Genomic DNA, 26,746 nt, shown 5'->3' with positions numbered 1-26,746 from the left:
GATAGTTGGTATGATCTATATTTGCCCGTTACTCATTTACAGTTGTATTACGCGCCAACACCCACTCAGTGGCGGAACTACCGGTGTTCAATGTGTGCGAAGTACACGGGCCCGGGCTAAAAAGGGGCCCGGGACCCGGGATTGTCATACTCGGAAATAATACACTGTTCACGGAAAGACGGAAACACGGAACACGGTAAATGGAACCTTTTGCAGCATACCTCTAGCACCGCGTGAGACCAACTGAAGACTGCAGCCAGCGATTGAGTAATTTTTTAAATTGTACTGAAAATGTACTAAATTTAATTTTTTGTACTAAAATACGCAGCATAACTTCAAGGGTACAAAAAAATTAGCTATAAATTGTCATGAGTTGTGAGATACTATAGCCACTATAACCGAACGAATGACTTTCTGAATCATAAGATTCCATTTTCTAAATCGTGGGGAAATGATAAGCGTAAACGCTGAATCCGCGCTCTGACTCTAAGGTTACCACATATTTTTCCTCGTATTTTTCTATGTTCAGGTTCAGGAACATAAATTCTTATCAATTGGTTTTTTTTTGTAGCCAAAATTCATACCTAAATTAATATTCTTATCAATACTTCGTATCATAATGGGGGCTCAGCAAAAAATTTCGCACACAGGCCCGTGGCTACGTTGTTCCGCCACTGCACCCACTAGTATGTTTTGAAACATTTTTGAAATAGTGGCAGTTGTACCTTGTTTTAAATGACAACCTCCATTTTTTATACCACATTCAGATTCCTTTTTGAAAATTAATGTCTGTATACTAAACAATACCTATGGCCCATAATTGACTGTTTTTTGGAACTATGTATTTTATGAAAAAAATTTAATTATTTTCTTTCAGGTTTTTTTAAACTAGAAATTTTTCAATGTAATGTCCCTTTTTTTATTTCAGATATTAATCCTAGACATCTTCTTTAAATTGACATTGCATGATCCTATACCACCACTTAAAGCCCCAAGGTCCTCTAACCTAAGTGGAGTTCTGTGAGTTAGGTAATGCTGATCAGATGTCAAGAAGATGCAAACTTTTTGGCAAATATTATATGGAGCGATGAGGCAAAATTCATGAAAAATGGGATATTCAACCGGCTTCTGGGCAACGGAAAACCATTACGTAGTAAGAGAAAATGTGGAGCTTCAATGTCTTCGGTGCTTTGAAAGACGTTTTTTTCTATGTCATTTATGAAGAAATTTAAACGGGGTTCGATATCTCCAAACGTTGAATACGTGTCGGTGATTCGCTTGATTTATCAACAGCGGATGAAAGTATGGTACCATTGTATCCGGCCTAATTATAGCGTAGTTAGAAGAAACCTTGATATTGTGGTTGAAGATAGGTGGTTTGGCAATAATGGTCCACAAGTCCACAAGTGGACCCTCTAGGACTTCGGATTTGACGCCTTTGTATTTTTTTTGTGGGGGCACATTAAACAAGTAGTCTACAAAAATCCGATCGCAACAAAGGAAAATATATTGGAACGAGTCCATAATGTTTTCCGATCCTTAATAACACCGGATCATATCAGGGCAGCAACAGGAAGAGAAGTCCCGAGAAGAGTCCAAAAGTGCTTGAAACAAAATGGGAATAGGGTATACATTACTTCATTAAGAAAAATGTAAATAACTTGACACCACCAGTTTTAGGTAGGTAGGTATAGGACAATGGCATATCGATCGAATGAAAATTTAGTCTCGAATTAATACTCGAAATAAAAGAGAGGTATTTGAAAAATTAAACCAGTTTGTCTTTAAAAAACTGATAAATTTATTCGTATAATTTGTGAAGTCCCTGATGTAAATTATTGTGAAAAATTATTATTATTCGAATAACCATCAGCATTTTTTGACGTACAACATTTTATTGTTTTATGTCTACTCGAGTGTCTACTATTCACTGAGATACAAAACGTCAAAGTACCCGCCTTGATTGTCAATTTCTTTCTTAAAAAACAAATAGGTATCTCCAAAACGGTTGCATATGTGGCCACAGATCCATAGATATTATCTGATACCTTAATTTTCAAAAAGAAATCTAAATGTGGAATAAAAAGTGGAGGTTGGCAATGAAAATAAGGAAGTGTACCTAACCGGGAGGGTTACAGTAGTGTCACTATACTTTCCCATATTGTCCCTTTAAAAGGAGGGTCCTGTATTTAAGATAGATGCACACGCGCGAAAAACATCAAAATTTGTCACAGAGTCTACGTATTCTTACAAAATGAGATATAATTATCATAATTAGATCCTAGACACAATTATACTCGCATTGTATCAAAAACTACAACAAATATTACAATTCTAGTCTAGATGATCTGATCACCCTTAGGCAGAAATTTATAGGTATGACAAATGAGTTAGGCAAATTTGACCTTAAACTGAAAAAATATTTAGTCTACGCACCACCAGATTAATCAATACCTTATTATCAAAGTTTAAAATATATTGTCAAGGATAAGACATAAAAGTCTATGGTAATTGCAATAGCAACGTAAAGTTGAAAATCAAATTAAAGTGAAAACAACATATTTTATGGGGGGCTCATAACAATAAAAATAATTGATAAAAGCCAATTTGTTGATTGTCTTCGAAGTAAAATTGAGATACGGTCAAAGTTTTGTAAAAGAAAAGCCTTCGAGGTTAGTTATACGCTATCACAATCGTAATAATTTATTTTAAGGTTCTGATAAAACTAGAAATCCAACAATTTATCTAATAAAATATCCCAACATCCAGCAAATTTATGGTAGAAGTTTAAATCAAGTTCTTCGGCACGCCGCAAGTATCCATCATGAGTTCCTCCCTCAACGCAAATCCCTTTGGGCCATGCTGACCTGGCAGCCATAATACGCCACTGTTTTCAGTCTTGCAAGCACCACCCTCTAACGCACCTCATCAGCAGTCGCATCCCTTACCAAAGGCATAAAATCCATAACTCACTTCTTTCTAGAGGGCTTCCTAAATATAACTCGCGACGTTGATGAATATTACGTTATTTTTAAAACATCCGCATATAGCACAAGTTATATTTAACATGTGGAGATTTTCCTGTCTGCTAATGGATTACAAGGGTTGTATCAAGCGTTATACACACAATTCGAATAAAATCAATAATTTATTAATAGGTTTTGAACAATGCGCATCTTTTCGAGATTTAAAGGGAATCCATAAATTGTTGTCAAGTTTACAAGGCTATAACTTTCAAGCCACATTCCCCTGACACACGGTGTAAGATACTTTTTCTAATCTGTTTACTAATCAAGCTTAGATATAATCGAAGGTGTTTTCAATTTGTATTAAATATATACAAAGGTACGCTTTGGTCGAGGTATTCTTTCATTGTGATTCGGATAAAAAAAAGGATAATAAGGTTTGAATGATTTTCGATGTTAGAGTGTCTATTGTAAAATAACTAATGAGTCGGAGAGCATGTCAACAACCATTAACGGACATAAACAGGCATTTATACAAACCAACAATGACCATTCATCATCATAAGTGACTTCGGCTCACATAAAACGACAACATATGTAAAAACCTCACTAAAATCTAACAGAGAGCCCTTGTATGGCCGTCGTGAGAAGAAACATTTAAGTGGGTGTATGTAAAACGGAGAGGTTTTCAGGGTGAGTAAAAGATACCAAAGTAGGACAATAAATCTTTAGTACAGCAGGCAGCTTCCCATACCATTCCGCCAGCCATTTTGAGAATCCTTCAAGACTCCCTGTTGATGCAACGACTTTCTTCTAATTAGTTCGCTCCTGAAAACTAATTCATACGCAACCAACACTCCTACAAGATAAAGTGTGATAGTAATTAATAGCCGCAATTAAAACAAAGATTTAATATTTTGGGTGGGGTACTTATAATGAAAGCCAAGTAGTACTTTACAACGGGGTATTTACGTGTTGCGCATAACTTCGCAAGTTTACCTAAGACTTTCCTGTTGTAAATATGTCTTGCAGTTAAGCCCAACACCATCTTAGACGAAATTTGTAACGACGATGTTACACCAAACCTACAAGTTGAACACAGTTACAAGTTTTAACGACTGCAATTCATTCCTGAATTATTATTCAAATTTAGGTATAAACAATCACCGACACCGAAAGCCCTTGAAGCGCTACTCGAATTTTAAATTGTGATTTTGATACGGTCCGCGCTAATAATTAAAATATCGCCATGTTTTTAACCTACAATAGTGCACTTATATTTCCTAATGTTTTAGTGACTATAAGTAGGTAATTAATAAAATTAAGGTAGTGTCAAAAGTGAACAGAAAAAAACGGTTCGTTCACTATTCGCTTTGAGAGTCTAATGGGATATTTATAAACTTGACTAGGAGCTCGTCTCGCCTGATAGAGCCAATTCAAACACGCAATCGCATCGCTTCAACACCAACAATAATTTAATTTCTATTAAAACCAATAAATTTCAGTTAACATTAATTTTAAAACGAAACAAAGGCCTACATTAACACTGCCGCGTAAATTCAGGTTTCCAATTATCAACCAGGTGCGAAAATGAATATACTTAATCTTCACGGCCAATCAATGCCGTAGATAGCCATAATTTGGTTGGTACTTCTTATTCTCAATTGGTTTGACCGACAACTGCATATTTCACTTTCAATAATCAGGCAAAACCGCAAAGCAAACGATACTAACAACTAACCACAAGAAAACCCTTGAACTTCATGAGTAAAGTGCTTAAAAAATAATATTCTGACCAGAATTTATAAACATTTACATTGAACTATTTCAATGAGAGACCTTCATTGAAGAGCGATGTTAGAACATTAGCCAATGTTGCTAAAACATCACGAAATCTAGTTTCAATTTTAACAGAATGGTTGTCTAGTCCATTTTTATTTAAACGTCCGAATTTCTTTAAATGTTCACGGAGTATGACGTGGTGAGAAGAATACACAGGCGTATACTAATTGCTGATTACTAATTCCATTAGTTAAAAATGTAGATTAGATTAGCAAACTGACTAGAATAACAAGGGGTTGCTGGAACACCTACGTTGGCAGTATAAGTTGTTTAGATGGATTAAGTAGAAAGTATAAAGGTTTGTGCCTAGGCTACTTTGCCCCCTCCCCCCCCTGTTTGGTAGATATTGCAGTATAGTATAATTGTCAAACTCGAAATGAAGTCTTCTAATACTTTATGCGGTCCATTTAAAAGGATTCCTAGGGAAATTATAATTAATATGTAGCGAATATTTCAGAAATCCCGATAGACATCGACGCTATAAATGATTAGTCATCGGCTATAAAGAACGAAGGCGGATGTGACGCAATCTTCCCGGGAAATATGATGTCTTTTGTTCCAGACTTTTCGAGAAAATTCGAGAGCACTCGAGAACACTCGAGTTTGTTGTTGTTCACAATATTTATTTGAAGCGTCGTCTATTTTTGGGTTAACTACGCCACTATATGAATTTATATTTTCAAGGATTGCATTTGAAGTCAATATAGGTCTATATTACGAGTAAAATTAACAAATGCAGTGGTTGCTTAATTTGTTAGATTTCAATTCACCTTATGTACAGTGTGCCCTATCTTGGTTGAGACTCCAGTGTATCTTAGCTGTTTTTAAAGATAGAGACTTGCTACCCTGTGCCACTTTTTTATGAAACTTTTAATACCACAAATAGAATCAACCTAGCTAAGTTCGTTGCTGAGATATAGGGTGAAAACTAAAAGTTTGACTTTTTAGGATGTTAACAAAGGTAAGAACGGCCTATTTTAGATATTTTTACGTAGAATCCAGTCACGTTGTAAATAATCTTTTTTGGGCTATCGTTTCTGAACTTTGACTCAAAGTTATTATTTTTTAAATGCAACACTCTGTATAACCTCAATTTCTTGCATTATTTTTACTGATTACACTGATGTATGACAACCTACATTTTTTAATATAATTACATAGGTATTATATTGTATTATATTTTTCAAATTTTTGAATTGTCATATTTCTACCGTCAGGTCGTTTTTTGATTGGAGATACCATGGATACAATAAACAAAATAAAATCTCCATGAATCCATGGCCTACTATTTAAAAACCGTAAAAGATAAGGTTTTTATTTTTTGTTCATGGCTAAAATTTAAAAAAATATATGCTGCGATACATCAAAGTAATTAGGACAAAGAATGCGAAAAATTTACGTTTAAATATACAAGATGTTGCACTAAAAAATATATTAACAAAATATAATAACATTCCAAAAGTCACCTTTTTCATTTTCACCCTGAATCTCAGAAACAAACGTAGCTAGATTGATTCTGTTTGCAAAATTAAAAGTTTTGCAAAAAAGTGGCACAGGGTCGCGATAACCGTAAACCTCTATCTGTGTGTCTGTTTTTATCCTCCTCTTGGAAGATTATCTAGAATTCTGCAACAGGTATATTTTTTGAGGTTTTATGGAATATAGAAACGGGTAATCAAAAGCAACATATCGGTTAACTACCACTGTACCAAAGTTGTTAGGACGCGAGACTATAGAAGATTGTGCGTTCGCCATTGAACATTTTTCTAATACACTTGGAGACTACCATTGAAAATGTAGCTAAGGCCAAAGCAAAATTGGTGCTCACATGGTATGCTTCGCTTTACGTGCACATAAAGGAAGCCAAAACTGCACAGGAGCTGTGGGACAAGTTTGAAACTATGTATGCAGATACTGGTTTTACAAGAGATAATCCTTTGCATCAAAAATTAATAGGAAGTTTACTGTACTTAGCTGTTATGACACGTCGAGATACTTCTTATGGCGTTAGTTTTTTGAGTCAATTTAATACACGCACCAATCACTCTCTTTTAATAGACAGCATATTTTTGTATATTTTGAAAGAATATCCAAGACGTGAAAAAGATCTTTAATGCATAAACTCCTAGAGTCACAAACCAATAAACGCTCAATTCTTGGATAAAACACTCGAAGTAAAAATTACACGATATTATTTAATGATGATAATCGGTTTTGCGCAATTGCTGTATAATTTTGGAAATATAGTTATTTATTTATTTATTTATTTATTTATTTATTTATTTATTTATTTTGGGCCTTTATTTTAAGTTGGTGGGTTTCAGCTAAGGCTGCTCTACCAACCCAACCCTATATCTGACTTTGTTCCAACAGACAAACACAAAAGAGGATTATTTTGTAGATCTATAAGTACTCGTAGTTCTTACATTGTTTGAATATCTTAAAAATAAGTATGTACTTTCTGTAAAATGGTAAAAATAAAGCAAATAGAAATAAATAGAGAAACTAAAAAAAATCTAAAATCTCAACGTCTGTATTTGCCGAAGATACGATGGATGGCATAGAGGCCCAGTAAGTATAAAATGGCTTTGTTGAAACCAAATATTATATATTTATTGATCTATACGTCTGACATTCAATTTAAAGTGGGCAATATTTGCAAATAATTAAATGCTGGTCGCATGTCGCTATAACTACACCATGTGGAGCGAAGTCCAATGCCTTTTCGTCAAGAATTGTATAATGCAAAGGTAGGTACATATGTACCTATATCGTTTAAGAATTGTCTATATCAGCGATTCTCAACCTGGGGGTCGCGACCTTCAAGGTGGTCGCACATAGATTTTTGAGAGTCGCGGTAGGTACAGGAAAGGCAAAATAAAAAAAAAATAAAAAAATAATTTCGATTTCAATTCCGAATTCAACAAAATGCAAAGTGCATAAGAAAGTTGTGACGGAAACGTCGTTTTGTAGTAATTAAAACTTACATAGTCAGCTACAACCGCGGGGACTTCCGACTCCGAGACGCCTGGTAGTGATACCACACGAACTCGCCTGTTGTCGAGAACATCGCTTCAATTTGCCAATAACTTTATGTGTGTGATGTGGTTAATTTAGTTTCAAAATGAGCAAGCAATCAAATCAATAAACAATAAATAAAAAATAGTTAGTTTAGCGTGTAGTTCATTTAACTGGGTTCCTCAATGGCATTAACAATAGGATTAAGTACTAGGGGTTCGCGGTCATCAGACCCAGAAAATAGAGGGTCGCGATTACAAAAAGGTTGAGAATCGCTGGTCTATATGTATTTAAATTTACGTTTTATTAGGGTTAATAAATATTATAACTTTGAGTGCAACTACGTAAAATAAATGATTAGTCTAAAACACGAAAGTAGTGGGTAAGCTAAATTTTGGCCTATTGAATCATTTAGAGTGTAGAAAACTTTCGAAAGTTTGTTTTTGACAGGTAGATATAATAATATCTATTAGTAGACTTCTGTATAATTCAGAATGATTTAGATACACGGCGTGATTTGGTTTTGGTATTGGGCATTCAAATTATAGGTACATAACTTTTATTTTTTCTACTACGAGTATAACCCTTTGCTCACCTAATAAATTTTATTTTTTATTTCTGAATCAGTCTGTATTAACCTTGTCACTGTATTCGGAAGGGTTTTCCTTAAAAATTAATCTTAAAATAAGATATGCAGGAATAGAGACTAGAGTTGTATACCTATCACTGCCATGCAGGTATAGTTAGGTACCGTCTACAGTCTGCGCATGAGAATTATTCACCTTAATTATGGTAACATTGGCACTGATGAATAGATTAAAAGCCTCAATAAAATCATAAGTACTAAATTTTTAATATTTCTACTGAAAGCTTATTATGTTTCTTCGAAAATATAGCTACCTATAGAAATTCGAGTACCTACCTAATACTTACTTATCCATTTATGTATATATATATTTATAAATAATGAACGGGTTCCTCGACATTATATGATTTGTATAATTGTACGACTATAGGTATACCTCGCTAATAAAAATTCGCAATCACATAAATATAAAAATTACAAAAAAAAGCATCCGTAGGTATAATTTGTTACTCGAGAATTGATCAAAACACGAAGATAAAACATTGCAGCAATAAATTTAGGAATGTTTCAAACGGGGAAATACGCATATAGGTACCTTAAGGTTTATCCTATAAGATCTGACGTCTCTTAAAATATTAAAGCGCTTAGGGGTTTCAAGTAGTGTGAATTAAAAATTAAATATACCACATTTAGTTGTCGATAGTGTAGTGCGGTATTGGAACTTTAGCGTGTTATGAATTATAAATAGGATGTGTGCAATAAAGCAGGCACTTTTAGAAATTGCACATAGGTAATATATTGCGAAATCTCACTCGATTCACTAACAGTATAAAATCGCAATAATTCAATAAAACTGCAGATTGTAACCATAAACGGCATAAATCTGTGTGGTGTATTGAACAACAACTGTGTACTTTCTAAATGTCATATTTTGATATAAGACATTGCCTACGACTGGTTTGCGGAATTGTTATTATACAGTTGAGAATTTTCTCCAAATTCATACAAAAGTGTCACTAAACCGGAATATTCGAATGCGGAATAATGTAAAAATTAAGACTTATATTGGCAGTAAAAGAAATGCCGCACGAAATCTCTTTGTTCTTGACTGCAAACAATGGAATGTAAAACAAGCAAGGAGCAAGTTTACATGTAATTTTAATCAAACACCCGCGCGGTAGCTTACAGTTCGATATTGTAATTGAGCGTTCGAAAAGGTGCGATTTTGCACACAATTTGCAAGACACGACCGCAAATACTTAAAGATCTATGGTGTTTATAAAGTGCATCGGGGGAATGTTTTGCATACAGCTATTATTTAGTGCAACCCACACAACATTAACTATGCGCCTTTTCTTCGGTGAACTTCATTAATAGCTAGTTGGACAAATACTAAAAATGCCGCAAATAATTTCATAATTCGCCGCATCGCATCGAACAACTTATCCCGCAGTTACACTTGCTTAAAACAACCTGTAATTACTTAAGTTGATTACAGCAATTTAAATACAAATGCAGCGTTTATATTCATAACTCTAATTATTTGCACGCCTCAAAGAGCATAACGACATGTATTAAGTGCTTCAAATGATTAATTTAGAATGATGTATACACTGCATTCGTTTGTGCAAATTATCGAACGGCTACTCTTGGATTCGTTTTTTCTTTAAATAAAAGAAATGGCAGAATTATTCATTGGACAGGTACGCTCCAACTATGATATACAAGTATACCAAACAAGAAAAGAAAAACACAAGAAATGTGGATAAAGACCTCCCAAGTTGAGATCAAGCACGAGCAACTAAACGACAGCGGTGTTATCGGAGCAGATTGATAAACACGTTGATTCCCTACAAATTTCGCGTTTATGATTATTTCAACCAAAAGATTGCTGCTTTCATTCTCAAAATCGTCATGAACGAGTATTAGTAATTAGCAGAATTGGAATTCTGATTTTATTCATTATTAGCTTCGTCAAGAACAACACGTTTTACAGACCAAACAGCATTGCTAAACGTTGGAATCACATCCTTATGTTATAGTATTGCATACCAATAAAGCAAAATAATCCTTGAACAAGTACTGAAATGTCACCACTTCCATAACAAGCAATAATGTAAATTATAAATCCCTAAAAAGCGATATAATTGATCATAAAATCTTGTTTCAGTATAACTTTCTAACAAATCAACATTCTTAAAATACAAATACAATAATTGATTCACGTTAATATTTTGTGAGAACATGTCGAATACCGATCAAATTACATTGTCATACGTACGCTACCAACCTCAAAAATTAAGCAATTACATAAATATTTCATGTAGGTAGCTGTACCTACATAAAATTAATATATTCGTGCAGTATCTTCGGTATGAAACACTAAAGATAAATCTGGCGTAATTAATTAAGACATTCTAAATCTACTATTGCATAAATTAACATATTAAGTCAGCAATTTATGTATAACATATCAAAATTATACTTCTAAATAAAATTTTAATTGAATATGATTTAAAAATTCACGGGAGATGCTAATGCTTTTATATACGCGAACTGTGAGAAGTCTTCAGATACAGTAGTAGCGAATTTGTTGAAATAGCCCTGGAATGAAGAAGTAACAGTAATAGGAACGTTTTGCAGTAACAATATTTGCAATAAGGTAAAAATCTTAGGAGTTCCGTACGCAAGTACTTACATCCACATGTTGTCTGTGGGAAAGATGGAAACGATAACTCTAAAAGGTCATTATTTCTTAAGTTATCTGGATCGACGAGGTTTTTTTATAAGGCCAGTATTAAAAAATTGCGGCTAATTAAATAATGCCACTATTGAACAAATACTGCAGTCTGAAAGGCACCAACAGACGTTACAAGAAGTTGCACCTGTCTTACAACTGCTGTTCCGGCCTCTTCAGTATTCTTTTTGCAAGAAGGAAATATTTTAATAATATTAAATAATTCAAAGACCTGCCCCAAGTTCCATCCATTTATCGATGATAAATCGGTTTAAGTTTCTCAATACGAGTTTTGAATAAGGTATAAGTCTTAAACGTGTTAAGAGTATGAAGGAAGACCGGTCGAAAAAGAGTGAAGCAACCGGCCAATTAAAATTTTCTTAGTGCGGCATTTGTTATAAAGAATACGCCGGCTTTTATCGCCATTCTGAATGCGTTGGAAATGAGAATCCAATTACAAGTTGGTAAAACCTTGCAAGCGTCAGGCATGTCTCGACTTCGTGCTGGACGAACGACAAACCAACAGCCTCTGACTTTCCGCACAACATAAAATTCCTATACGGAACAAAGAATTAAAATTCCTCGTGGTTGTAAAACCTGACTTACTAAGTCTGCCTTATATTTAAAATTGGTTATTTACAAGCGCAGCGGTGCCTGTGAAATTATAAACTCAGAAATTAACGTTAAGTAAAGCATTAATTACCACTTTTTAGAACATCCAGCTTGTACCGGTAAAGTAAGAAATCAGTTCCTATTTTGTTAATTTCTCTCTTTAAGTCTTTATTACCCATTAGAGAAAATTGCACACGAACCTAATTAAGTGTATCATTACGATTCTTTCAATGTGAACGTGCAATTATAAGGAAATCAAATTAAAGGTGTTTAATATTGATGCATACGGAGGAAACTGTAAATTCTGTAACTGTGTAGGTAACCTAAGAAAGGAAAGCTTTGCATGCATCAAGCTATTGCAAATAAATCTACCATCTGCTGCTTGTTAAAATTAACTGCCACAGTAACAAGAATCCTCTTAAATTTGAACAAAGAGCCGCATCAGAATGCGGACAAAGCCTTTAAAGTGTCAAATATGATTTAAATGCAGCAAGCCTTCAAGTTTAAATAACACGCCTTTATTACACACACGAAATTGAGTTAAAGTGCAAAATTGGCATCTGTCCTATTGGATCCTCATCTAACCAATCACCTCACCCTTCAATCCTGACATCAATAACTAATAAATATGATCAGCGGTTCAATACGAATTACTCGTCCCTTACGCATGACTCATTTTAAAATATTCCCCATAATTGATTTATTATATCCGAATAAGTCTTCAAAAATATAACTTTTACAGATTATAGAGCGTGCAATAGAGAAGAATATTTACACACAGGGTAGTTTTTATTAATTTAAGCGTGTTAGCTATATGTGATTACTAGTAAATACGAAGTGCAAAATGGTGCCATTAGTTAGATTATATTTTTGTGGGCCAATAAAATTAGAAATAAGTTTCATATTGCTAAAAATTAATCTTAGCATAGCTTTTTATTGGCCCTTTTAAATAAAAAAAGGCAACTGACCTGCTCCATGGCCTAACGGAAATGTGGAACCTAAGTGAAGAAAAACATAATTTAAACTAATTGAAAAACAACTGCATTTTTTCTTGTTAATTTTATATAAAGTCACTTATAAGTACTACAAGAACAGAATAAAATATTAATTAACACGTAAAAGCACTTATCCCTATGTCGAAGATTACATTTTTAAGAGGTCTAGACATTGCATGTTTATTTACAAACTCATGTAAAATATACAGTAAGGTAATGTGAATTATGAGTTTATTACGGTAAAAAATGTGGTAGTTGTGTCAGTGTATAATGCTCGTGCGGCGTATCTATTGTTAGTTTTAAAAAAGTGTACCCAATTGCTTTTTATGTATTAGAAAGTCCCAGTTTAAAAAGCGCAGGTTTTGTAAAAAAATATAAATCTTATGGTACCGATACTCGGAGAGAAAGCTTAGAGACCATTAAAAAGAAAGTTATTGGATACATTATTGAATTTTTTTGTTGCTTAAAAAATTAGTAACGGTGGTATTCAAAAGGAGACATACAAAATAGTAGCTTCTTTGCGAAAGTGACACCCTAAATGCAATTTTCCATTAAAAATTCACCCTTCGGTATATAAAATGAGACGGGTTCTCTTTCATACTAAAATAGCTTTCACGGAATTTGAAAATGTTTTACTTTGAATAGGAAGTATCATTATTCCCTGTTTTGGTAGTACTATAAATGGCGACCACTAAGGAATAGAGACAGTTGCAAGCCACCCACAAGTTCATGATCTTATCCAAATGTATGCACACTGTAGATCCCAGATTTCCATAGCATACGCGGCATTATAATACTTTAAGCGGAAGCAGGATTTGAAAGTTTTAACATTTCAAAGTTGTCCCTGTAGATTAAACGTTCTTTAAGCACTAAGTTAAATTTCTTTCGACACAATTACGGTCATAATCCGAAATTTCGTTATAAATTGAATCGATTTTTACTTCATGAATAAGCTATATGAGTTAGGAACAAAGTTCTTTTTCTATTATTCATTCTCGGGTAGATTATTTGAAAGATAACTTATAGTGCAATTGTAAAAGTCATTTGGCGAGCAATGGCGGAGTTCGACGGTGATGCATAGCAGAGAAACGCTATGTATTGGACGCCCGTGCGTCACTCCATGTCTACATACAACAATGCGTCGCGACATCGAAGCAAAAACTTACATTTAATGGACTCATAGAACATTTTGATATCTGCAGTCGGAATATTTTATACGTTTGTTAGCATAAATCGAAAAAAAAACACAACAGAAAGGGGTTACTTTACACTATTAGCATTAATTAAAAATTAGCGCTTAATGGAATTGCATTGTATTACATTAATTAATCCATAAGATATACTGCAAAAAGTGTAAATTACGGTAATGGTGCTCGTAAATAGGAAGTACCTTTTTCGTCAATTCCGTATTAAACATTAAATTCCAATTTCATTAGCCGATACCTATCGCATTCGTGCCTATATTCTACGTCTAATGTTCGATTTATTATGGCCCAAAAAATACAAAACTTTCACACGCGGCTAAATGCTATGTGTTGGAGGAGGATTGAGTAGGGGGAGGGGACTAGAATTAACTAAAACATCTATAAATTGACAACAAAAAACTAATTTTCGACTGATTACGAGTTTCATTCCCAACAGCTTTAGGCTATCCATGCCTTTTGACACGCGGGCCTAAGTAGATCTTATTAGAACCTGACTGCTGCGAGTGAAACAGTTTTCTGACGTTTCGCAAGACATTACAGTTTCATCAGGGGTTGGTATGATGTGTCATTTTAACAATTCGAGAAACACCAAAAGTCACAAAGCGTTTAATGTATAGAAATTGCCTTTCCATTCCCAGAACTTCGTCTCTCAACTAATGTTCCATTCCAAATAGCAATACGCATTACTGAAAGAGGCCTTCATTTACCATCAATTAAAAGTGTTAGAAACGCATCTTTATATACCTACCCAGGTACCTACATATTGTCTACTACGTGGATATTGCCACCGCACCCACTCACATTGGCAGACGGATAGACTACCTTTAAAGTTATACTTTTATAGTCTGAACGTGCGATTTTTATTTATTTATTTACTTTTATCTATACTTTATTAGATAAAATTTGGTTTAAAATATTTTGACTCGCAAAAATTATTCATATAGATCCATTCTTGGGCATCGAAGCATTAGGATTTTGGGCAAAAAGTTATCGATTCCAAAGTTAATTTTGGATAGTTGCACATCTAGAACCCATATCCTTTCATATAACGAATACCCGAAGTCAATAAATACAAGGTCTTTTTTCCAAGAAACTCGGTACATAAATAATGATTGTGATATCTTTTGGGTAAAAATATTTTGCTCGTCAAACAATACACATAGATCACGTCTTGGGTATCGAGCAATCCAGTTTAGTCTTTTTCCCAAGCAAATTGGTGCATAAATAACATTTGACATCTTTAGGGTGCAAATATGTAGGTATTTAAGGGACTAAAGTTTAACTTTTTCTCCAGGGGGCATTAAAATGCGATGAGGGACGAAAAGAGACAGTACACACTAAAATGTCAAACACAAATTAATGATTAACGGTTAACTTCAAATGTACATTTTAGTTCTTGGTCATTATACGGTTTTTTATATATTTTTTTGAATTTCGGAGGCACTAATTTTCTCGTAACTTATTCTGCAGAACTTTAAACGATCATTTTTGCGCCATAGGTATACTTTTGAACGAGAATCTTTAAATTAAACTGTCATTTATTTGTTACACATCTTGATTCTACAATCAAACAAATTTCAAAGTTAGACTTTGACAGTGGAAGGGACTAAATTGCGTCCTAATCCCTCGAGTGCTTGTTGCAACAAACTGCACCCTCGGTATTAAAACACACAGTTTAGTTCCTGTGATTTACTATTAATTCTACTCTAAATGTTTAAAATATAGAATTATAGTAACAAAGAGGTAATATATTAGACAGTTTAGGATAATATAATATAAATTATATTATGACTTTCACGATTTCTGTAGACTGCAGTATAAAAAAGATCCCGGAAATATAAATTATACTCAGTGCTGATGAGTGGCCTTCGACTGAATATTGTTTCTTAGCATCCATTTTTATAGTAGTCCGTGCTCTAAAATTTCCATTACAAACATGACCTACGATAAACCAGGTTATTGAAGTTTTCCTCCTATTTGCCATACAGGGTGGTGACTTGCGTAACGCATCATAGGGATTTCAATGTAAAATTCATAACATGCGATTATTGGCTCCCCAAATTATTTTAGAGCAAAAATGTATTAAAGTTTTTTGTGGAAAAATTTTTTTTACGCCATTCAACCGTATTATTTTTCAATTTTTTTCATATAAAGACTGAAAATTGGAAAAATAAAACCCGCATCTTTTTCAATAATCTGCGATGCCATGGAATTTTCTAAAACAAAAAGATATCCAGTTATCAGCTAGCAGCAGATCGAAATGGATTTTATGATCGACTTGGTTACTGTCTTGCAGTTAATGGTGACTTATTCGAACATTTATTGCAAATTGTTATATTAGGAAACCGTTTTTAGTAATTTGGTATTTCTTTATGTTGAATTCGCTGTTCTAAATATAATAGTTTGTGATAGAATTTGATTTGTTTCATAGCAGACATTCCATGGCATGACGGATATTGGCGTGGTTTTTGTATTATAAAATTCCATGGCATCACAGATTATTGAAAAAGATGGGGGTTTTATTTTTCCAATTTTCCATCTTTATTATGCAAAAAATTGAAAACTAATACGGTTGATTGACGTAAAAAATTTTTTTCTACAAAAAACCTTAATACATTTTTGCTCTAAAATAATTTGGGGAGCCAATAATCGCATGTAATGAATTTTACATTGAAATCCCTATGATGCGTTAGGCAAGTCACCACCCTGTATAGGTATCATTTCCAATGCACCCGCGAGGAATATCATCTAGTGCCTGGGGAACTTGGGAACTCACAGAAACTATAGATCAGATGAAGTTATTTATCCAAAAAGTAAGTAAAGTAAAGGTGAGATGAAAAATTGATCTAAATTTGATAAATGCTCAATAACTTTACCGTAGTTTGCGCCTCTAATAACTGCAACTGTTCCAAGGTAGACGTTTATTGGAACATGGTTAAAATGCATAGTTTGATTTTGGACTGAATTCTCAGATATGAGTAAACATTTTAATGCTACATTGTGTACAAAATGTAGCTTGCTTCAATTGCTGTTACTGAAATTTTTATGGAATAGACCATATTAGTTTCAAGCGAGACACAAATTAGGGCCCCTTTTAAGCCTCGCCGAAGACACAGTAAAACCGGGAATTCAGAGTGTGTTATCCTTACAAATATTTCTGAATTCAGACTAATTTTTCTACGGTGTTCATTTTATACAACCGAAGTGAATAACTTTGGTACAGTATTTTCCACACTACAGGTCTCTATGTCTTTAACAACTCCAAAGATAAACTAAATTTTTCTCTTCTTCATTACAAAAGAGAATATTCCCCATGACAAAGAAATAAACTGAAAAGATTTTCCGGCGTTAGTGACCTATTGCTCCAGCTCCAGCATTTGGAATGATGTTCGTTATTAGACAAGAATTCAAAGACACAGGACCGAGGATCGAAGCCACTATAGCAACTGCATCGTAATGCGATACCGTAACCGCTAGCGTGTGCTTGAATTCGGTAGCAACTTGAAAGCCCATGCCCCCGCGTTCGTCCACGTCAGTCAATTAAATTAAATTTTGGCGGAAATACACGTATGAAGCACCAGGAATCCCAATCAAACAAATTTTTTCGTCTAGATTTGCCTAGTATAAGCATTGATAGAAGGGACAATGGTATAAGCATGACGACAACACAAAAGGAGTGAAAATATGCTTTTGAATTAATCTTTATTATTTTTCCACGTTTTGATGACTATGATGTGCATCTGAACAAGGAAAAAGACTGGTTAGAACCTGAAATTTTCTAGAAGCTATACATTATATACATACATATGGAAACGAATTTGATATGAACTGCAGGTCAGAATCTATAAGATTTAAGCAGGATCTATTGATGATAGGATGATATGGGTACCTACCATTTTATTAAAATATGAGCAAGAACCGCCCGTAGGTAAGGTGTAGACAGTATTTATTTTATAGGTACATAATAAAGTGCCATGACCCGAGACTACTGTTATAAATTAAACGATTGCAATTATTTAACTCTTGATAACAAAAAATTATTACAGTTATCACTATTGATGTACGAGATAAAAGGGCCAAGCATACGTTCCCAACTAATGTAAACTAAGTGCGCTATTGAAATTGAATGCAGCGTGTAAGTCACAATCTTCCGATTGTTCAACAACGCGATTAAATGTTTGAACTTTTTGTAAACGAAATTGGTTTCCCGTATATCACCAACAACTAGTGTTTCACAAAGCAAAATTTCTTGTCTTCTTCAACAAGTTCTGAGCTTGTCTGGCATCAATACGAAACGGTGGGCAATGACTATTGAAAAACGTTCGGTTACATCAATTTTCGACCCAATTTACAAAATTTTAAATGACATGATCCGTCTAGCCTCTAACGACTTATTAACACTTACTAAAAATGTCTGGGCAGTTTTTTTTTTATATTACAATGCATGTTTCGGCACTGGTCCGCCACCCTATGACACATTTTCACGTGAGCATATTTACCTAGGTATATAAAAAAACTTATCTTTGTCATTTTTATGTAGGTACGTATACCTACAAGTAAATAAACAAGAAATCATGCTCTCATGCACATTTTCAACAAGAATTCTTCATTCCGTCTTAGTGTTGTAATGTTTCGTGCTCGTCACTTATATACTTATTTTGATCTCGGTGCAAGAACAAGACACGAACAAGAAAAAAACACGACAAGAAATTCGTAAAACGCTATCTAATGGTGACCAGTTGCTAGGTCTTATCTACTAAGATCGTATTTTGGAGATTTCCCTTACAAAGTTAGTGTTCTCGTAAAAAATTTTGAGCCAATGTTGGTCCCAGATAGTTATCACATGGTGAAGCATCGACTTGTAATTATAGTTATTGTCCATTGAACCTGAATAACAATTATCTTAGTGAAGCGTTTATTGAAACTTCCTGGACAAATTCAACTCCTTATACAGAACTTGTATTCCTATTTTCGAGTTTTATGTAACAAAAAAAAATGTGGTTTAGGTAGGTACACAATTGAGACTTTGATACTTTGGCTTGTGCCTGGGTAAAACAAATTTGGATGACAGTTTTTAAATCGTTTACTAGGTAGGTATTGTGTAAGTCTGTTAACGACACCATGGCTGTTGTGAATTTAAACGCCCGTTAGATGCAAGTAGGGACATAGTTTGTAAAAACAACCATTCGGACTCCCCTTCAAACCTTATGCAATTTTGAGTTACTGGTAGCGAGTAATTGGTATATTCGATTCGTTGTATGCACCAATATTCCTAAACTATCCAGTAACGAGCACTAAATCATACATACGAACAGTAAATGACAAAATTATTTATTATCAATTGAAAACAGCTAATTTTATTGCTAAATGGAATCATTGTCTTGTGAAAAAAGCACAATTCTTGAGAATGAATTACGTAGTAGTAGTGGTCTAATTAAATTTATGTCCCACAAAACAATTCCTATTGAAAGGATAGTTAGCTAAACTACAACTTAATGAAGGAAGAAGTAGTAAATGTCCATCGATTGACAGTTAATAATCAGAGTCATGCATTCGTAAAAAGAATTAATAGAAATGTAACTAATGAGGACCTTATTGGAACTACGTCCGAGAAAATGAAGCGCATTTTATTACCAGTTGCTGGAAGTATTAATCGGAGAATCTTGAGAACTAACTTGATTAGGTATAGGTAACGATAGGGAACGTTGATCTTTATGTTGGGAAAATCACGAAGCCACCTGCAGTAAGGATAAGAAATTGCATATCGATATTTTTGCCATCGACGAAACAAGATTTGAAACTTAAAACGCCCTCACTTTTCCGCGACGAAAATTGTCAAACAAGTTGGTAGACTAATGCCTCCAGAATTGCGTATTATATTAGGTGTTGGTTATAACTGTTCCGCTTCTGGCTGGGGGAGTTATACCAGAGCCGCATCGTCGCAAATTTCTAGACTTGAGCGTTTTTATAGAAAGCTCGTTGCGAATAAGGGTTAATTACCACTTGAAAAGAAGTTAATTCAGTTGAATATTGAAAATCGTGTCTAATTTATTAAGTTGAAGATGAAACTGTGAAATAAAATACCTATACTGCATTTAATACCAACTGCTATTTCCTCCCTGTACACAACAGCTCTTATATCAGGTTATTACACGTTCCAATAGTCGGGTGCGATATAATATCACGGACGACTGGGTCCACCCTCCCAGGGATCAAGCATGGAAGAGAGAAAGAGCAAACTGAGAGATGGGGGATGCATCGAGCGTACTATATTACGGTGGATGTTGTGTAATATACTCACCGTTGCTATTGTAACAGTTGATTAGCGATTAACACTGGGCGCAAGTTTGAAGTGTGGTATTCGTAAACATTTCTCACCTGAAACAAAATGTTAAATGAGTTTAAATTTAAATTTGGCTGTAATTGTAATACAAATTATTACGATATAATTAATAATCACTTCAATATAACGCTTAATTATTTACAGGTAAGTACAGATAAATTAAACTGTGCGCGATTGGAAACGATTCATTACCTTGTAGCTTGTGCATGTAAAATGTACACCTACTCAGTTGCCCTAATCAATTCATCATTTTCTAATGATGCACATAGATTATAGATTTCTTTAGGTATACGCGAACCTTTACCCTCATATCAATTTTTGAGACTTCAGTTTAGTATGGGGATTGCAATGAAAGAGTTTGTTATAGTTATATTGCTATTATAATATATCCATTTTGACTTTTTACCTTATTGTTTATTAGATTAAATTATAATTAAAATAATTAATAATAATTAAATTGTACATTTCTTAGTGGACGGGTATGGTTTATAGTGATTAGGTAGATATATAATTTCGTGTTAGCGTAATTGTTACAAATAATACCATTCTTAGCGCATTTTCCAAAAGGAAAATGAACACTACTGTCCGCACTTTGTTCGTCTGCACCACTATTAGTCCTCCAGTTTAAGCTTTTTCGTTGTGGTTTCTTTCTTATACGGTGTAATACAGCCCAAAGACCAGAACGACAAAAGTTTATTTGGATTTGTCACTTCCTTCCCCATTTATTAGTGATTCTGTGCGAAGAAAATGCGCTTTCGTCGGTCGCGAGTAACCACGTTTTGAACTTGTTTTATTTCTCGTTTGCATTCCCACTACTTTAATAATAATAATGGAAGGTCGTAATTTAATTAGCCCAAATACGTTTGAATGTTTTGGTATCTTAGTTCCTACATATTAGGCCGTATTTATAAAAGTAAAGTATTTCCTTCAAAGGTAACGGCAAAAGTAAAATGTGAACCTCACAAGGAGAAGATTGGAAGAATGGTTTTGCTTTATTTCCTACTCATAATCTTTTCCTTTTGCTTGCAAGCAAATCCTAGCAAGAAAGGAAGATAGGTACGCGCTAGACAGGTTGCGCTGCCCAACAAGTTACAAGTTATAACCCAGATTTCACGATGAGCGTTCACAATTTTACGTGTTCCCTCACGATCTGACGATAAATGTAATAAATCTCGATTTGGCGAAGTTTTGACATCGCTGCATTTTTTGATTCTCGGAGTTAGACGGGGAACACACTGACAGTTTTTGAAATGCTACGTTTAACGCTCGAGGTCACACGCTTCGGTCCTTTGCTGTATACCCACACTGTAAGCAAGCCACCCACAGCAAACCAGAACTACTGTATCTGAAGCACGGTCTGATGCATAAGGCTCTTGTTCGAAGAGTTGATTGTGACCCCAGATGAGAAAGGATAAGTTATTCACAGAAAATGGGCATTCTCTCCGATTCGTTTGCTCAAACGGATTTTATGATTTTTTTCTTACACCAAACTCTTATTCTCGACGGGGTCCGTGAAGATAGCAGAAGACTAGGTGGACTTGTTAATGCTAAATTTTCGCCGATTTGTGCCGTAAAATGTTTGCCAGCAAAACGTACCGTTTAGAAATTATTTTGATTTTATTTTCCAGAACATCTAAAATTTGTAATACCTTCAAAGGCAACGATTTGCTGGCAAACTTTTTACGGCACAAACCGGCACAAACATAGCACCCCCCCCCCCCTCAAGTCCGAGATTTGTGCCGACAAAAGTGTGCGAAATTAGCAGAACATCTATAAACATTGAATTTACTAACGGTATGTTTTGATGGCAAGCTTTTTACGGTACAAATCGGCACAAACGGAGCACTAACCTATCCACCTAGTCACGAAATGTGTGCCGCCAAAGTTCTGCTAACTTCACACTTCACAGACACTATTTGACGAGCTCTTCTAATACTGATGAGTTAGTACTAGATAGGAATATATAATCGAAACCTTTCAAATCTCGGTGTTGGTTCCACCTACCAACTTTTTTTGGGACGCATTTAACTTTGAAGACTTTTACAGGGTGTAAATACAGTGAGCGGTTAAAATATGGAAGAAATTAATTTAAAATCAAGTGTGTCAATTGGTACGCATGTTCTTAAGGATATAAGAAAGATCTCTATTGTTTTTCAGTTACGTAGACCAACAGGCCAAAAAGTTGCAACCCAAAAACTGACCAAACCCCCAAAAAGGTGGTTCGCTCTTAGCATTCTTGTTACAAAGAACATGAATGTCTGGTTTTCTGTGTTAGTAAGTATTCCTTAAACATCAAGCAACTATGCAGACGAATTAAAAAAATTTGCGAATGCGCAACCCAGCGTTGGTAACTGCGCAATCCATTTTTTTTATTTGTTGAGACGTTTAAATGAAACTTTGTATATAGGCACCTCGAATAAAAGTAAAACTAATGCCAAATTAAAAAAATTGTTTTACAAGCTATGCTGATCTGGTGGGACAGAATCAACCCCTTAAGGTGTGTTGTAAAATTGCTGGATGCGTAAAAGATCTCGAAGATCCTTCGGTATTCAGTTGTTTCAGATTTTGTGCTTATAAATTCTATACGCTAAGAATAGGTGGTACATGCGCAGTTCTAACTGTCTTGTTTGTAGACCGATTTTTTTGGTTAAATTGCTGAAAACGAATTTGACTGAAGTAACTAATTTTTTCGTACAAAGTCTGTTAATGTGGAAATGCGCTTTTTGTAAATCGTTACGATTACTTTTGGAACTTGTTTTAATTTTCCCTTGCCAACAGGATAGAACTAACGGTATTAGGTACCTAAGTTTTTTTGGGTATATACCTATTCCGATTGAAATAAAATTCCTACCTCAAGACGCCACCACCCTAAATATGGTCTAGAAAACAAATTCTATAATGTCGACCATATTCGGTATCATATTATTTCAAATCACAGTAATCATCGACAATTTGTACTGCACTGGGAGTATGCGAATTACCAGAATGCGCATGGACAAATTGAAATAAATAAAAAGAATACAATAACCCGGATACTGTAATGAAGAGCGTAGAGCATGGAACATAAAGAATTTAAATTGGTACCCTCTAAGATCGATCAGCGGTCACAGTTAGCATCTATTCTGTCTATATAGCATGCGATTTAAAATAAAACGTGAGATTTGCTATTTATAATAATGATGATTCAGATCAGCAAGCACAACCACAAATTTTCGATAGATGTGGTCCCCATATTTAAAATCAAAGCATGGGCAGTCTTTTGTAATACTTTCGATAATTGCCAAATTTTTCACAACAAAAATAATTGATGCAGTGATGGACAGACAGAGAATTATGAATCATTTACGTACTCATACACTAGTACGAGACTTGGTGAAATATGGAGTTAGACAACTTGATGCTCGTTTCTGCAAACACAAGTTTTAGGTACAGTAATTCTTCCTGCTGTATCTACAGATATTGTAAACGAATCTGATGTGCAAATGCATTGGAGTAAAGGTTTAACGTAGACGTAAAGGTCTCCAAATTGCTAAATTACCTGTACGTATTAGAAGTTACGTCGATGCCCCGCTATTTGATTACACTATTACATTACGGTTAATCTGTGTTTACTGTGATATATGAGCCACCGCATGAACTCGCATTATGTTTACAGCCCGTAAATGCAATCTGTCAATGAAGAATTGATGTGTTTTGTCGCACGTTCAAATTATTATGCATCAGCTCGTCCAATAACGTGCACAAAAAGAACGTTCAGCAATAATTCTAAATTAGGTAGTATATTGCCCGAGCGCAAACTTTAGAACTAAAAATATGAGGAGCAATAAAACTAAGCAAACAGAAATCGAAATCGACTGAACTTTATGAACAAACTAAAAACATTTTAGTTTTTTACCTTCCCCTGCACAAAGACAAATTTTGTGAAATACAAAAGAGTGAAACGTTCTTCGACCCATCGCGGTGGGGTTTACAGTTTTTCGATACCTTTAAAAGTTTAAGCAGCTATGAAAATTGCTCTCCATAATTTATTTCGCTTTCTATCGTCCTCATAAAGTAGGACGGGATTTGAAGGGTGGCGCTATATTTATCCATTAAATTTTTTCTCGTAAATTGTGTAGGTACTTATATAATGGGTTAAGACACTGTTATCTACTTGTTAAGAATTCCGACATAGGTACACGTTGACAGAATTATGAAATTAATTGATGACGACCAAAAAAGTTCTTGATATGTAGAGGTAGTTAAATTTTATAGTAAAGGTAACTTACACCCATTTACGTCTTTAAGTTCGAATATCATGTTCTAAATCTTAGTTGTCAAGAATTAGTTTTATCATTTAAATGGTCACATCAACAACAAAAGACATTTTAGCATAAGGCATTTATGTTTACTAGTTGCGCGTGTAATTATACCCAAAAAAAATGAATCTCTACTGCATGTTATATTACCGTATTTGCTGCTAAATATTCCTTTTTACCAGAAATATCAGCGTATACAGTTTTAATCGCACTGTTTTTATTTGCTTACCGCTGAAAAGCTGAAACGTACAATGTGCAACTTTCTTAGGTGCAGATGGCCTGTTCGTTGTATAGGTATACTTACCTACATTATTTAATTTTTTTAGCATCCTTCACAGATACAAAAAGTGATGATTCTTTCCGAGAAAATAACTACAACTATAATATTGCGATTTAATTGATGATCGTTTAAAAAAGTTGTTATTTCAACATACGGACGTGTTCGTATCGAGGGAATTCTATACAACCAATTACTGTAAATTCGATAAACCAGCAGAAAATTATGAAAAATTTGCTTTGTTAATGCCGCAATTGCGTTTATCAAGCCATACGTTATGTTTAACAATCTGAAAAGTGTATTAATAATATGCCACCGGAGAATTGATTTAAAATAATGCTCGCTTTATAAAACTATTAAGCGACCTCCGGTAAGGTTGTACAAAATAATGTTTCAACACGCCCATAAAATTGTAGAACGTAATTTAGCAACATAAATAAGAGGGAATTTAGAAGTTGCTCATTCGGTTTATTGTACACCTACGGTAAAAAATTGCTTCCATCTTCTTGTATAGGTACGTACCTATAAGAATTATTTTTTGCGTGATCGCCAGGTAATAGCAATATAATTTGTGCCACACATAATTGCGGTGTACGTGGTTTTTGTTGGTATTTTTCGGTTGTACAACAGTTTCATTCCAGTTTGCCACATTATGTAGGTAAGGTAACGAGCGATTTCTTTACCTTCCGTCTGAGCCGCCATTGTTTTCATTAGTGAAAATGATCAAAGGAATACGTTAGTGACCAATGAATTACAAATGTTGTACTTGGTTAAAAAAAGTTTATTATTAATTGTGTATTCAAATCAAAAATACATATAAGTTCTTCCATTAAAAGAAAAATTAGTAGCGGCGATTTCCGCTTAAGCCGGAAGTAATAAAAAATTGAGGATAATCGACAAACGAGCGTAAGACGGTTACGTACCTAATAGGTAGTACCACCGAAGGACCGTACTTCGTGTTATACGCAGATTCTTAACGTGAAAATTTGCCCCTACATGTACGCCTGTACGGTAGTGAGTTTTGTAAGTATAAGTTCTTTCGACCCTACGCTTCATCCCAACTTGGTAGTTATAGTAGAGTCTATAGTCTAAATTGACTTATTCAAGACTATGATTACCGAAGCTTTAATAAATAGATCAAATTGACATTGTTTGCGCAATGCGATGAGTTACTCTTTTGTCAACAAATTTGCATTTATATTTTGAACTAAAGTAGCTTGTGTGGCAATTTATAAAATAATTGATTTGAGTGCACTGTCGCTTGTTTGATGTTAGTAGTTACATTACTTTCCTTCTATTATTATTGATCATGGCGAGAACCAACAACAAGGCATCAGTTGGCGACCAAGGCCGCTCACACGCTTCCGCCACGGGTGACGTCATGACGTGAAGAAGCCCCATAGGTTCACCTTTATCAGAAGAGCACCGAGGTGCTTATTCGCAAGCTGCCCTTCCAGAGATTGGTACGCCGACCTCCGTTTCCAGAATTCCGCCGTGATGCGATTACAGTACAGAAAGCGAGCGAGGCGTAGGTATTTGGTGGGTCTTTTCGAAGACCTTTGCGCCATTCACGCGAGACGAATCACCATCATGCCCAAGGACATCCAAGTGAGGAGAGGCATTCGCGGCGAGCGTGCCTAAAGACGATGAAAGGTGGTCGTCTTCCGGGTACCATTCTTGACATTCAGGACTTTCAAACCTGTATATATCCCTTAGACTAGACTAGGTATCAAACGTTATACCAAGTTCATAAATGCACTTCATGTCTATCACGGCCTTAGCCTCGGCCTTAGTTGTATTTACAGCAAAGGCAGATTTTCACCATATTATTCAGAAAACTCTATCATCCATCAAAATCGCCTCCATA

General features: G+C 34.7%; 1 protein-coding gene across 2 annotated transcripts in view; it reads right to left on the bottom strand.

Moving 5' to 3' along the window:
* Positions 1 to 26,746, bottom strand: part of LOC116166654 (homeotic protein ultrabithorax) — a 190,589-nt gene that overhangs the window by 64,441 nt on the left and 99,402 nt on the right. The window contains exon 2 of one of the 2 annotated variants that reach the window (XM_031481689.1): positions 12,730 to 12,759. The exons of the other annotated variant lie outside the window; for it this stretch is intronic. Coding sequence (XP_031337549.1) covers positions 12,730 to 12,759 — 30 coding nt within the window. The remainder of the gene's footprint in view (positions 1 to 12,729; positions 12,760 to 26,746) is intronic. 2 annotated transcript variants of the gene reach the window in all.

The sequence above is a fragment of the Photinus pyralis genome, unplaced genomic scaffold, assembly GCF_008802855.1.
Source record: "Photinus pyralis isolate 1611_PpyrPB1 unplaced genomic scaffold, Ppyr1.3 Ppyr1.4_LG3b, whole genome shotgun sequence".
In the NCBI taxonomy this organism is placed as follows: Eukaryota; Metazoa; Arthropoda; class Insecta; order Coleoptera; family Lampyridae; genus Photinus; species Photinus pyralis.
This window is presented reverse-complemented; position numbering and strand designations above follow the sequence as displayed.